The sequence below is a fragment of the Emydura macquarii genome, unplaced genomic scaffold (genome assembly GCF_026122565.2).
Source record: "Emydura macquarii macquarii isolate MOO-44397 ecotype Brisbane River unplaced genomic scaffold, CSIRO-AGI_Emac_v2 contig_1146, whole genome shotgun sequence".
In the NCBI taxonomy this organism is placed as follows: domain Eukaryota; kingdom Metazoa; phylum Chordata; order Testudines; family Chelidae; genus Emydura; species Emydura macquarii.
In genome coordinates this window covers 19,313,821-19,329,261 of record NW_027131283.1, presented here as the reverse complement: position 1 = coordinate 19,329,261, position 15,441 = coordinate 19,313,821, and the positions used below count along the sequence as shown (strand labels likewise).

General features: G+C 39.2%; 1 protein-coding gene across 1 annotated transcript in view; it reads left to right on the top strand.

The window, feature by feature from the left end:
* The window catches only part of THEMIS (thymocyte selection associated), a 128,174-nt gene that overhangs the window by 97,953 nt on the left and 14,780 nt on the right, over nt 1–15,441 (top strand). Inside the window, exon 5 of the mRNA XM_067546792.1 lies at nt 8,039–8,192. Coding sequence (XP_067402893.1) covers nt 8,039–8,192 — 154 coding nt within the window. The remainder of the gene's footprint in view (nt 1–8,038; nt 8,193–15,441) is intronic.

The window sequence follows — 15,441 nt, the reverse complement described above, 5'->3', positions numbered from 1 at the left end:
CCTCCATTTCATTCATGTAGATAACTTCAATGCTAGTTTTTATTGTGCTTTTGGGGAGGGGAGGAGGGTTTTGGAGCAGAAAAACATCTCCGTCAGGATGAGACTCTTTTTGCCAAGTTTTTGCCTGCAGTGAATTTTACTGCTGAGTTATAAACCCTTGAAATGAGAAGTTTAAAATGGAAACGCTTAACTGGAGTTTTTTTAATGCATTGTATAAAACAGGGCAGAGAGCCATCTAGTGGCTTCTTAGCATCCCTTCCTCCTATGTTTCCCTTTTTGGTAAAGAAGAAATGAGTTTGCTTTGTTCTTAAATGAATGCCGTTTTTCTGTACTAGTTATTCTTTTTCAGATAACAGATGAGCACATTTAGTCAAGTTTACTAAACCAGCTTGTCACTCTGCTTACTTGAGAAACTCTGAATGTTCAACACTGCTCTCAGTTTCTCAAAGGGCTTATCTCAGTTCCATTTACTTTTGGTTTAATTTTTGTAGCAATGGGAATAACTGGAATATTGCCTTCTGGGTCTCTTTTATTACTGGAGACAATTTGGAGTCAGGGCCTGTATACCAGATCTACTGTTGCTTGGTGGAAAATTGTTGCTTTTTAAATTTTTATTTTTAATTCTGAGAAAATGCTTAGTGTTCTCTGTCCATAATCCATTATGACTTTGTATAGCATTTCGTTTTTATTTCCCACAACACTCCACTTGTCCTAGTCCTACAGAAAAGAAGTGTGAAATTCATCATGGTTTTGTAACATGGACATGTGCGACAGTATGCTGGTAATAGAAGTTAGAGGGAGAATTTGAGCCCAGATTGCTGTAGGTGAAAGCCCAGAACTTTAACCAACTGGGTCATCTAACTTTTAAAGTGAGGTGGCTGACAGTATATCATAACTTTGTTCCTGTCTCTCCAGGCTCTCAGCTTGGTGTATTGCTGAATTTCCTCTGTAGGCCTATATTCAACTATAGTTTATGGTATCCTACAAATTCTACAGGCAAAGAAGAACTCTGAAGTTTTGCTCTATTGTATGCTAATGAGGCTAAATGAGGATCCTCTTTATTGTCTATGGCCTTCCTGAAGAATCTTTTAATTAGCTTCACTCCTTTTTCAGGCTGCTCAATGAACTGTGGAAATGAGGCTTGTTATGTATTGGAATTTGTGTGTTTGGGGAGACAGTTAAAATTCTTGGTTATGAAATCGGTGCCTCTTGTCAATGCGCATAACTGTAGAGGCACTTTGTCCTCGAAAAAATTCTGTTAGCATGCAAGATGACTTGACTTGCTGATGGATCATTCAAGAAAGCTACCTTGGGATACAATGAGTAACAATCAAAGGTATTGTTTCTTTCCAAATGGAATAAATCAGGCCTGATCCTTTGCTGTGATATTTCAAGTTTCCTATGAGGTCTCATTGGTTTCCAGTTGCGTATCTCCATTATTTGAATCTGTGCTTTCATCATATGTCATGTTTGAAGACACTGTTCCCTTATTCCTTGGCACACAGTGGGCCAAATCTTGTTGTTATGTATGCTGGTATAAATCTGGAGTAATTCAGTTGAAACAATGGAATTACTCCAAATTTGCAGCCCTGTAAACAGCATTAGAATTTGGTCCGGTGGATCAGTATAGTATTTTGATCTGATTCTAATATCACTTATGCTGGTTTTACCACCGGTGTGAGATCAGAATCAAGACTGATGGCTCTATACTATATAGCTATAGAGAAACGTGGTGGCTGGAGTGGAATGATCCTTGTATAGCCCTTAATTCTAGAAGTGCTTTGAGACTTGTTAAACAAAACAAAAGCAACAAAACAATTATTTTTCTAAGTTGGACTGCCAGTTCTCTCTTTCTCTCTTTTTTCTCTAAAAATTGACACAAGCAGCAAACTGCCACTTCTGTTTGGTATTTGTGTGTGTTTACTACTGAAAAGGGTGTCTGCAGCAATTAGGTGTTTTACAGATGGATATATAGTACTGTATATGCCAAAGCTAAGAAATATCTCTGTAGTTTTAGCCTGAGTTTCTGAAGGCAGTATAAAGGTGCCACTCCAAGTTTTTAAAGATTGCAGTACAAAGTTTATGATCTATATCTTATATCATATGTGACTCATAATAAATGTACTCCAAAGGTGTAGTGATATGTCCAGCATTGATTGCTCCAATAAATGGGTCTTCCTCTGCAATACAGTTATTTGTGACCACATAACAGCTTTACTTCATGTCCGGAAAGGCACAATTTTGTCAAAATGTTTTATGCCACTGCATCTCTTTCAGCATTTCCAAAAGTAAGACAATGGTTGGTTTCAGATTTACTCCCACATTTTTATATATTTTAACAAAGGACACTGCATCACAGGTTTTCTCCTTTTTATTCTGAGCCTTCTTGACATTGTTGAGACTCAAAATAAATGAATAAAAATAAAAATAATAGCTTATACTAGGTACAAATGTAAAATTTTCACAAACATTGCAGTGCATCAAATTACAGAATTCTTATCACACAGAAACCCCTACTTATTGTAGCCCCATTTTTGTACTGTTTCAGTTGTCACAGCTAGTATTTTTGGAACTGTCTCTCTCACTTAGTCTTTCAATATAAGAACACACACATTATCTGTAGAGTCATTTTTCTGGGTGTCATGTATAACTGCTACAAGTTCCAGTGAAGAACTGTGATGTCTCAAGTGCATGAGATCTATCAAGTATCCTCAATAGTTTTTGAGTGGTATCTTTCAGAAAAGCCACTGGTCCCAGGCCTGGCATAATGTAGCTGGCCATCCCCGCCGAAGACAGCTTTGGGTGGAAATTACTAAAATAGGAGAGGAAAGGTATTCTTGTGGTCAAAGCACAGGATGGAATGAAGCAATCTAGGTTCTGTTCCCTGTTTTGCCACAGACTTCCTGTGTGACACTAACGAAGTGCTATAGTTTCCCCAAAATAGGGGTGATATTATATGCCCACATCAGAGGAATATCAACATGCTTAATTCATTACTGCTTTAAAGCCTTATTAGAGTCCTGCATTAAAGACAAAGCATTCTGAATATTATTTTTTATTATTTATGCAATATTGTTCAGTGGAATAGTAAATGTGGCCAGATTTCACTGTTTCTGTATTGGCTGGGTGCGTGGTAGGCATATATATATATACACGCACACATGCACACTGTGTGCTAAGCTCAGTATACAGTTGTCAGGTAAAATTTGCTTTGGTCACTTCTAGAGTCCAGTGTTTTATATTTCATGCATTCCAGATAAGGTCTGTGCAGATTTACAACTTCTGAAAATGCTGAAGCCTCAGTTTGTACTGAAATGATGCATCCCCAGTATTTGATCTTGCATTAGCCCCCAATAACATTTTGTATTTTCTTTAATATAACATCTCTTACTTCCTGAGTCATTACATAGTCTCATGCTACCTTACCTTTATGACTTTGTACCTATAGTAGAGGTTTATTGGGTAATTCTTAACTGCTGAGATAAAACTTTCTGGTCACAAGCTTTCAGCTGATGTAATGGTTAGATTTGAAATTCCCTTTTTTTACTGGTCTGGGATCCTTTTTAACAATATACCATGGTCCAAATCCTGAAGATTTTAACTCAGTCCTCTCTGTGGCAGAATGCTCACCGAAGACAATGGGCAATTCCTGGCTTCATTGAAGTTCATTGGCAAAGCTCTCATTGACTTCAGTAGAATCAAGAGTTCACCCAACTGGAATTCTTCTTCAGAGATGTCTGAGTAAAACTGAATTAAAACCTCAGGATTTGACCCTAGATGCTTAGTGCAGCTACAAGGTGTACCTAAATATCCCTTAAAAGTACTAAATGTGTATATTTCAACTAGGAATGCTAGTGTGTTACAGATTTTAACCTAAACTGAAGTGAAAATCTAATTTGTGTGACCTAGTTTATTCTTAAATATCTGAGCTCTGTCAATTTTAATGTATTCATCTGGGTTAAGTTAGGCACCTTGGGGAACCTTGGTTAATTTAGGTGCCTTGGGGAACCATTGCAAAGAACTGACTATAAAAGTGTGATACAGTTAGGGTGACCCAACAGCAAGTGTGAAAAATTGGACGGGGCGGGGGGTAATATGTGCCTATATAAGACAAAGCCCTGAATATTGGGACTCTCCCTGTAAATCAAGACATCTGGTCACCCTAGGTACGGTGGACTGACATAAAATTATTACAAGTGACTGTCTTGGAAGAAGTGCTGCAGAAAGGGACCTGGAGGTCATAGTGGATCACAAGCTAAATATGAGTCAACAGTGTAACACCGTTGCAAAAAAAGCAGATATCCTGGGATGTAGCAGCAGGAGTGTTGTAAGCAAGACACGAGACAAAATTCTTCCACTCTATTCCATGATTATTAGGCCTCAACTGGAGTATTGGGTCCAGATCTGGGTTCCACAATTCAGGAAAGATGTGGACAAATTGGAGAAAATCCAGAGAAGAGCAACAAAACTGATTAAAGGTCTAGAAAACATGAGCTACAAAGGAAGATTGAAAAAATTGGGTTTATTTAGTTTGGAGGTGAGAAGACTGAGAGGGGACATAACAGTTTTCAAGTACAGAAAAGGTTGTTACAAGGAGGATGGAGAAAAATGGTTCTCATTAACCTCCGAGGATAGGATAAGAAGCAATGGGCATAAATTGCAGCAAGGGTGGTTTAGGTTGGACATTAGGAAAAATTTCCTAACTGTCAGGGTAGTTAAGCACTGAAATAGATTGTCTAGGGAGGCTGTGGAATCTCCATCATTGGAGATTTTTAAGAACAGGTTAGACCAACATCTGTCAGGGCTGGTCTACATAATGCTTAGTCCTGCCATAAGTGCAGGGGACTGGACTAGATGACCTCTCAAGGTCCCTTCCAGTCCTACGATTCTATTATTCTAAGTTTTAGTCATATGCTTCAGAGTTGTGGGATTTCCCCCTGGCTGGTTTTGATGTTAAGACTTGTTTTCAAGTTATTTTGGACCACACAAAATAAAGCCTATGAATGTAACACATTGTGTTAATTACTAGGATTAACATGTTAAAAAAAAATCTAAATAGAAAAGAATAGAAGACAAAGATATTTTAAAAATATGTTCTTATTATTCCTATTAGTTACATAGTATGTTCTAAAGATTTTCTTAATTTTGTAAATAATGAAGAATAGATTAGTTAAAACTTATTTCTGTGCTGAAATGTCCCCAACCATCCAGGCACTGAGGACAATCTTCATGTAAATTGATCTCCACTTTTTTTTTTCTTTAAAATGCCCCATTGTTATGGAGGCTGTGACAATTTTATTGAAAGTTCTGTATATTTCTGTTTTGAAATTCGTTATTTTTTTCCCTTGGCTAAAATTTGAACATTTCTTACAATTTTTATTAATATGGTGAGGCCAGACTGATGTCAAGTTGGTGATGCATGTAGGCATGGTGCAGTACAGATGAGGAAGAAGAGATCTCACTTGTGAAGAAGGGCCACATTGTCTGTTAGTGCAAAATGGCAGACCTCCATTAACTTCAGTGGAGCTATGCCGCTATACACTAGCAGAGAAGATGGCTAAGTTATAACAGTATATTTTCCAGGGTTTTTTTCTTCATTGCTGTTAAGAATTTCTTTTGACAATTCTGTCCTCCTTCTAATATGTTCAGTTGTATTTCTCTTTGCACAAATCCCTGAGGTCCTTATGAATTTTACCACTACTTCAAGCTTTGCTGGATATCGTAGGTTCTTTCACAATCAAGTTCTGTATTGCATAATGTTATACAAGTTGTACTTGTACACAGTCTTGTATAGGATCTTGTGATGCAATGGACCCTCACTGAAATATCTTCTAGTGTTTGTTTCAGAAAATACAAATGTAGTTAAGCCCATGAAAGTATTAATTGTTTTTTCTCTCTCACTTGCTCTGATAGTACAGCATTTTCACTGTTGTTTTACTTAGGATTAATTTTGCCTATGTATATGTTATAAGGTTGATCTGATGCGGAAGGGCTACAATTATTGAACAAATAGATAGATTTTGTTCATTAGCTCTTATTCACTAGTTTGCATCTCAGATGGCTGTGCTGTTCTGATCTGAATTGATTTGCTTTTCAAGAGACTCCTCTAAAATTGAAATAGCAAGCAGTGGTGCCGGAACAACTTTTATAGTGGGGGTGCTGAAAGCCAAAACCGTGTATTTGGTTGTTGTTACTACTTCAAGGCAGGGGCTACTGCTGCTTCCCTAGCACCCCTAGTTCCAGCACTCTTGAGAGCAAGTACAGTAACTGTGGGCGTTTTTCAGAATGAGAAATTAAACTGCCTGTAAGATTATCACTTTTCGGGTCTTGTCTTGGGAAATAAAATATAGCACCATGATTTCTCAATGTTTGTGTCAATACTTGATGTATCATTACGTGATTAAGCATGAACTTAGTAGCATCAGCTATTAGAGAGACAAGATGGGTGAGGTAATATCTTTTATTGGACCAACATCTGTTGGTGAGAGAAACAGACATGTTCAAGCTTACACAGAGCTCTTCTTCAAAAATTCATTTTGCGGCCAATGCTGATCCTAAATTTTCCGTTCCCCTCCATTATTCATCTTATTTAGGTATGTGTTCTCTCAATATGAAGAACGTGAATGGAAGATTTTAGGACATGATAGCATTATAAAAAAAACCAAATACTGATATAACCAAAAGTGAATACTGTTCAAGTTTTGTGACTTCAATCCCATGTAAAGGACATTTAAAAGAACTAAGCCTAGGATGGGATATATATTTATCTCCATTTTGCTCCTGTTTCCCACTTCAGCTGTTAACAATGAATCCTTGACTTGTACTGTATATCCATTGCATATTGGTGTAACTGAAAGATCTCTCACTTATGCCATGCCATGGATTGTCTTCTAATGAGAGTTGCTCACACATAGTAAGTTTCATCTCCAGTCGTTCTGCTTAATGTACTTCCCTAAAAATTTTGTTTCACAGGTCTCATTTAATTTCTTGCCTGTAGCTGCTAGCTCTTTTAAAATGGACAGGTTGTCATAAAATGGTGTCCATTGTGCTATTGATTGTGCTGTCTCCGAATCTGAGTTGATTCTTAAAGGGTCAAACACTATTACTGTATGACCACTGTCAATTTTGCAGTTGTCATGTTCTTTGACTGAATAGGATGGCTTTGGATAGCCTTCTATCGCTGATAATAGTCTTCATTTCATTTTGAATAAAAAAGTTATATTGATTTTATAAATAAGAATACTTTATAATATGTTGATTGTAATAGGAACTGTAGTTACACTGCAATTAGAGTAGAATTATACTGTGGTTATTATGATTAAATTTTATAATTTTAATAATTCATATACGTGGAAAATTAATTACATGGCAGATTATTACAATGTAAATACAATGTAGCTAATGTACATGGGTTCTAAAAATGCCTATACTAACTATGAAACCAAAGGGTATAAGTAGTAGAGTCACGTAATTTACCTTCTGGTTATATGAATAAGTTATCAAAGCCATAACTGCAATGTATTTACACTATAATTGCATATAACTACAGCCTTACCAGTCACCATTTTATAAAGTATAAACATGTATAATTGAAATGCCAGACATACACACACACACACACATATATATATATATGTCATGTACTGTATAATAATACTCATTGAGTTAATTAGACATACAGTAAGAACAAGTGACTGAAAAGAAATATATTTGAACAGAAACAGATAAGGAAATCTCTCTCTCACACACACGAGAGAGAGAGACAGAAACTATGAAATGTGTCTTAAAAGTAATTTTCTGTACCTAGAATATCTTCTCATTCTAGTCATGTTACTTTGTGGTATACATGTCTCCAAGGCAAGCATTGTAGTGAATGTTATTTATAACTTACTTTGACAAACAGCAGATTCATGTTCCAAATCCACAGAAATGACCTAAAATATGACTGATGCTCTTCCTTGTCACATTTGTGAAATGTATCCAGTTTGGCCTAACAATGTATACAAGAAATCAATCACACTGTTCTGTGTAATTTCAGAATCTCTGTGTAGACACCCCTAAGACACTGTGCTCAGATCAAGCTGCTGCCGTTTCGGAATTGCAAGTTAGTTGTCAGAATGATTTTGTGCACCAGGAGGATGAGGACGACATGACTGGGACAGCTACGTTAGTGGACAGCAGTGTGATTAAAGGTCAGTTCAGCTTTATGATTTGAGTTATTAATATAACAACATTTAACCCCAGACCTAATAAAAGCTTGATGTGCAGAAGTACTTTGCATGATTCCATTGGAACCTCTGGATCAGTCAAAGGAGACAAAATGCAAACCTCTCTGTTCTTCCTGACTAAATGCCATAAGGCAAATACATCCAAACTCTCAGCAGCAGCAGCATCGTATTAAACTCTGTTTGACACTGCAGCATGAATATTCAGTGGTTCTCAGGAGCAGGCCTGTGTGGAGAAGATGCTGTATTCATCTACAGTCTATCATTTTTAAAGACAGATGATTCAGCCCTGTTGGCAAAGCTGAATGAGTTATTTGTGTAAAAATATTAAGATGTCTCAAGTCACATTTTTATATTTCTAAGAAAAAATTGAATTGAGACAATGAACTGGCTTTTATTTATTTATATTTTTAATGTACCGTGTGTTTGGATTTCCCATATATTTTCAACATGTTATTGAAAAAGCTACATGATATGATAGGGCCTAATCCAAAACCTTTGAACTCAGTGGCATAACAGCCATTGATTTCAGTGGGGTTCGGATCAGGCTCAGCGTGCATCTGATGGGTCCACCCATCTATCCAATAATAGGTAAGGATAAGATTTTCTCACAGTTATTTTTAGTAAACGTCACAGGCAGATTGGGGGCAATAAGCAAAAATTCAAGAGAGCCCTGACCTGTCTGTGACTTTTACTAAAAAGTAACATGGGAGTGGGCGGAAAGATGATAGCTGGAGCCCCACTGCCATGGAAGGGTACACAGCCCCAGCTCCAGCCCTGGCTTAAGGGAGGCACACGGCCTCAGCCTTGGCTACAGCCCGAAGTGGGGAGGCCCACAACCCCAGCTGAGGCCAAGGATGGGGAGGGATGCACAGTCCTAGCCCTGGCCGAAGCAGTGGAGGGGGGGAGGGTTCACAGCTCCAGCCCCAACCGAAGAGGTGGGGAGGGTGCACACCGCCAGCCCTGGTGGCAGCCACGGGCAGGGGTGGGGTGAGGGAGTTGCACAGTCCTGGACTGGGACAAAGCCACTGGCCCAAGGTGTGGGTGGGGGGGGAGGCGCACAACCTCTGACTTGGCCTAAACCACGGGTGTGTGTGGGGGGGAAAGTTCAGCCCCAGCTGCAGCCGCTGCCCCTCCACTGCTTTGGCCAGGGCTAGGACTGTGCATCCCTCCCCCTCCTTGGCCTCAGCTGGGGTTGTGGGCCTCCCCACTCCGGGCTGTGGCCAAGGCTGAGGCTGTGTGCCTCCCTTAAGCCAGGGCTGGAGCTGGGGTTGGTAATAGGACTTCCACAGGTAGCGTGTTTGCAGGACTGGACCCCGAGTGTCTGTCTGCATGCAATCAGCTGAGTGGTTTCTGCTAGTAGTTATAAAAACGTCCCATAAAGCTTTTCTTTATGGCCATGTCACTGAATGTGTGTGACTGCCAACTATGAAATTCAGGCCATTACTTTGAAAACCTTACATATTGCGACTCCTCCAAGTATAATATAAACAGCTTTCATAATGAGGGATTAATTATTAACGCTCTGGAAGCTATTTGTTTCGGGGGAGAATTTCAAAGGCACAAAAGGCACCTGATTCCTGTTGAAAGATAATTGGTGTTTGTCAGCCAACTGCCATTTGTACTGTCACAGTCCAGGGCAACTGCACCTGTGTTCCCATTCCGTGGTCCAGCCATGGCACCCACTCTAGGCTGCAGGCTCCCCAGCCATCACCTCTCTTGGGTGGAGACCCACGTCTCTCTCCTTCCTAACTGGGATGTTTCTAGGGCACACATTCTCCTTCCTGCACTGTGAATTCCCCAGGCCTGCTTTGTCTTCTCCTCAGAGGCTATAAACAGTATAATTGCCCATCAGTATAAGTCACCACACAGCTCTTTCTAAGCAAGCACATTTATACTTAAGGTAAATGCACTACAGAGAAGAAATATTAAAAACAATAAAAGAACCTACACACATGCTAATAACCTTACCAGAGATCCCACCCTAGATCCAGCAAGAGCTCTGGCCAGTGAACGGTCCTACAAACCAAGGGGTTTTTCTGTGGTTACCAGTTCGTAACCGTTTTGGCTCAGAACAAGCACTTATGAATCAGTGAGTTATTCTTTTATACCATTTGATCCTGGGAACAGGTAATACATAGACAAAGGTCCCCTCCTCAGGGGCAAGCTTCAAAAAGATCAGATTCAGGGGTGGGTATTTACATTCTCCTCTTCCCAAGTATTTCCTAAGAAACCCACCCAACTAACAGTTCTTTGTGCACTGATTAAAAGAGTCCTCTGAAGCTCATAACATTTTCCCAGGTTTAGATTAGTCATGTCTCCTAGACAAGTTACATAAAATAACACATAAGCTTTTGTATTTTAATTCAACGAGTTCCTAAAATACTTAATCTTAATTTTATACAGTTTAATTTAATTCAGTAACATTTGTTCAGGATATTGCAGGAAATTGCCATACCAGTCAAACGTGCCTTTGAAAATCTTCCCCTAAATTGGTGTTTTTTTGTTTAATGAATGTGTTTAGTGGTTGCAAAAGATGAAGGTTCCAGATGAGCAGGTCTGGAGAATTAAGTCCTCTGTTTAGTCCCCAGATCAGGTATAATTGGGAGGTATTGCCAATGAGCCATCTTATCCTGAAAGGGCCACTTTCCTGAAAATTGTTACTCATGCTAGCAGTCACATTAAAGTCAGACTACCCCCATGAGTAACGACTGCCATATGGAGCCTATACAGAGTAAAGGGGGCACCTGTACTGCAGCAGGTCAGGCAGTTATAACATAGGCTGAGAAACTGGCCTGGACCTAGATGGTCTTGGGATTTGGGGATCACAAAAGTGGCTTGAAGCTGACTTTGCAGTCCTTTAGGCATAACATTAACCGATGGCTGGAACCTAATGACAGACAAATTCAAATTAGAGTAAGTCACAAATTTTTAACAGTGAGGGTGATTAGCTATTAGAACAAAATACCAAGAGAAATGGTGGATTCTCCATCTCTTGATGTCTTCAGATCTAGGCTGGATGCCTTTCTGGAAGATATGCTTTAGTCAAACACAAGTTATTGGGCTCAATACAGGAGTAATTGGATTAAATTTGATGGTCTGTGTTACACATGAGGTCAGACTAGATGATATAATAGTTCTTTTTGTCTTTACAATGATTGAATCTTTACCAGTCCTGTGTCAAGTACAGTTTGACTGGACTAGAGAATCTGATCCACTGTTTGCTTCACCGGATAATAGAAGTGTTAGAAAACATGTCAAAGACCAATAACATGCACATGTCCTGTGGATTTTGAGTAGTAGAAACTATATTGTTTGACTAATTTTTAAATTCTACTGGTGATTTTAATCCACTCCTACAAACAGCTAAACTGTTTCTGTGTTGTCGAAGAAGCCCATCATAGGCGGTATTCTTGTTTCGTTTTCACAATCTATGGCTCAGAGAATATTTCTAGAATATTTCCTTTTTAAATAAAAAGGTCCATATGATTCTTGATGCATCAAAGAATATATAGATCTGAAGAAAAATGTGAATTTTATATTTTTGGTTTGAGGGGCTCCATTTTGTTTCCTTGTAAATTTCATGTTACTAAAGATGGGATTTTTAAAATTATTATTTCAGTGAAGCTACAACTTTTTACTTCTTCATGATGCGCTTCTAAAATGATTTTGATACTGAAAGTTGAAGCATTTTGTTCTCTTTTGAATTAATTTCATTGAGTTTGAACTCACAAGAAATACTAGCAATATTTGCAATAACAATAATTGTAGTCCGAAATTATCTATCTAAATTTCTCTTTGTTTACACGTCAGGTTAATCCTAAATTGGTTTTCTAAAAAGTTACCTAATCTTCCTGCTAGTAGTTTAGAATTCTGGAATTGTTACATTCCTTCTTATAGAAACTTCTATTTGTTGATGATTAGACACCTTGACACGTCCTCTGGTCCTGCACTTGACTAAAACCAGAGTGGGAGGTCAAAATTGACATTAAGCCCTAAAGCCCCTCATGCTCCTGTGGGCCTATAGTCATTTTTTTCTATTTCTAAATCTTTCTTCTTTCTTTTGTTATAATAATAACTTTTTTTCTTGTGTAAGGGACTTGATCTCAATATTACTGTATGATGCACCTTGAAATGATAGATAAAGCATTTAAAAAAATAAAGAAGGAAGGAAAGAAAGAAAGAAATGAAGCCATTTCACTACGTGATAAGTATCTGCATTAATGCACTGGTGAGGTTTAGTGTGCCGTGTACCTGACTAATCTCTAATGACCAAATACTGATGTTCTGTATTACATGAATAACCTGTTCTATACTTACTATGTATTCTCATTAATTATTATATATTTATTATTTCTTACAGTAGCAGCCAGAAGCCCCAGTTAGGGGATTTGGAGTAGAGCTAGTGGGAATTTTTTGATGAAATAGTTTTTTGTCAGAAAATATTGATCTTTTGAAACCAAAATGTTCATTGGGAAAAGTTTCTCAGGTCCAGGATTTTTGCTGGTCAAAATGAGGGAATCAGATTTTAGTCCCTATTCCAATAAATACTAAAATTATTTTTTCTAAGTGGAACAGCACTAACAGGAGCAACTAAGTAAGACCCACCCTAGAATAGCCAATAGTCCAACTGGTAGTTAAGCCACTCACCTAGAGTATGTGAGTTCTTGATTCAAGTCCCTGCTCCAAGCCAGGTATAGTAAGGGTTTGAACCTGTGGCTCTCACATCATGGTTAAGTATCCTGACCACAGACTATTAGCTCTTCTGGGGTGGGTGTCTCTGTCTCTCTCATTTTAAAAGGTCTCAGTTTTGTCCTGAAGCAAAAATGGGGAAAAATTTCAAACGTTGAACATTTTCATGAAATGGGAAAGTTGATTCCTGCCCAGCTGTACCTGGGAGTGCTTACATGGAAGGAGATCTTTAGTTTGTTGACAGCTTCTTTTCAGGGTTGTCAGCTGGTACCACAGTCTAGGGCTACATGGTTTCTTTAAAGATCTCCATGGCTGACTTTTCCTCTGCTGAGGCGGGAATACTCTGCACATGTACAATACTTCCCCTATAGTGTCCCAAAGGCTTTGGGGAAACAAGGTCATGGATTCTGCCCCTTGGGTAGCAGGTGGGGTCAGATTGTCAGACATTCTCCTCAAGAATTCATGTATGCTCTGTGGCAGGAGCCAAGTTGGCCCACCTTTTCACTGCCTACATTGAAGCCAATAGCACTGATTTCAGCAGGAGCGGGATCTGACCCTAAATCAGATAAACACAAGACATTTTAAACAATGTAACTGTTACTAGCAGTGACAGAACAATTTAAACCTTGAAATATCTGTTTCTTACCTATAAGAAATGTTGACATATTAAAGAACAAATGGAAGATTTATTGCATCAAAAAGAAACAATAGTGCAGCAAACAGAAATCCAAGACAGAAAGATTTAGATGCATTTAATAAGCTAGAATTATTGGAAGTGAAGTGTCGGAAAAAGAGAGACAACCTGGGCATAGTAGCTACTCAAAATAAAAAAGGAGGAACAGTGAATGTATTCAGCAACTGCACCATTCAGCAAAACATACAATTTAAAATTCAATTTTTAATTCGTAATGTTTTATCATTGATTTGATTCCAGCACATTGTAAACATTCATCTTTCATACATTTAACCTATGTAACATACCCTATATAGTTTAACGTGTCGGAAATGATACTGTTAAAGATACTGGCTAACTTCTGCAGCTGATGTCTATTGTGATAGCTTCATTGATTCAACAAAGCTATCTTGATTTACATTAGCTGAGGATATGGCCCATTGTTATGAAACGTGAGGTGGATAGGGCCAGATGCCGATATACCTTCGCCATTGATTTCTGTGGCGCTCCTCAGTGAGTAAGGTGTCCGTGAGCGTGAGTAAGGATATTAAAATCTGGCTCATAGTAAATAAAACACTACTGGGCATGGATACATACCCAAGTTTGCTCACAACACTCACTCTTCAGCTCTGTATATAACATCCAGCTAGGTGTGTATTCATAAATAAATACTCATTCATGTCTCATTCAGATCACAACAGGGATTGCATTATAGAGTAATAATTTACAGCTACATTTTTCTAGCCCTGGAGTGTCTTCCTGCAATGATAACATTGTGTCACACAATATTATTTTTAGGGCCAGCCTGATGAGACTGCTGGCTGTGCAATGAGTTGCCTCGAAGGGAGACGACTTTGGGTTTTGACCATGCAGTCTTTCACTGATGGGCTAGAAGGGGATTTGAGCGCTGTGGATGCAGGAACCACTTTCTAGCAAACACTTCCTCTGGACTGAATTTATTCCATGGCCTGCATTATGGAGGAGGTCAGACTAGATGTTCCTAATGGGCACTTCGGCTTTAAAACCTATGACGGCTCCAGTAACTCCAATTAGGGGGGCTTGAGGGAAGACCCTCCCCGGTTTTTGCACTTGTTCTAAGTTCCACAGGCTGCGCCATCGAGGGGGCTGTGGCCCAACCACTTTTAAGCAGTGGTCCTGGACTAAATTAGCATGGCCACTGCTGGAGTGTTACTCCAGTTGTGCAGTTGCAATGCCACTGGAATTTGACCCAGCCACCTGCTGGTACAGACAGAAGGGCAGCCAAGCCACATTTCAGTGCGTGGCATTGTGACCTGGCACACAGGTTGCGGTGCCATTCAAATTTGGCCCGACCTCCCCTCTGTCCAGATGGAGGGATGGCTGGGCCAAATGGTGTTGCAACATGGCGCACGTGGAGTCTGTCCTTGTATGGGGGAGTGCAGGGGAGTCTGCCGAGAACTCAACTTCTGGTAGCACTGACTGATGGACTGTGTAGGTAGGAGAGAGGGAAGATTCCCCAACTATGGGAGACCTGGGGTCTCTGTGGGAGGAAGGAGTGGAGAATGAATGGGGACCAGATTGGGGTCCCTTCTAGGGGAATGAGGGAACTGGAATTTGCCCACATCCACAACGAAATGTCTGAATTGGCTCCATTGGAAGGGCTAGAGAAGGACTTCAGAAGAAATAAAACCCAGCCCACCTCTCTGCAAAGGGAGTGTCCATAGCCATTGAGTATTTGAGTGGGAACACATATGGATGAAGAGTCTCAGGGCTTTGAGTTTTGGAGAGCATGCTTTGCTACCCAAGGGAAAAGAATGTAATTAAAAAAATCATATAGCTTTTATGTAAATTTAGTGTTGAGGTTAATAGATT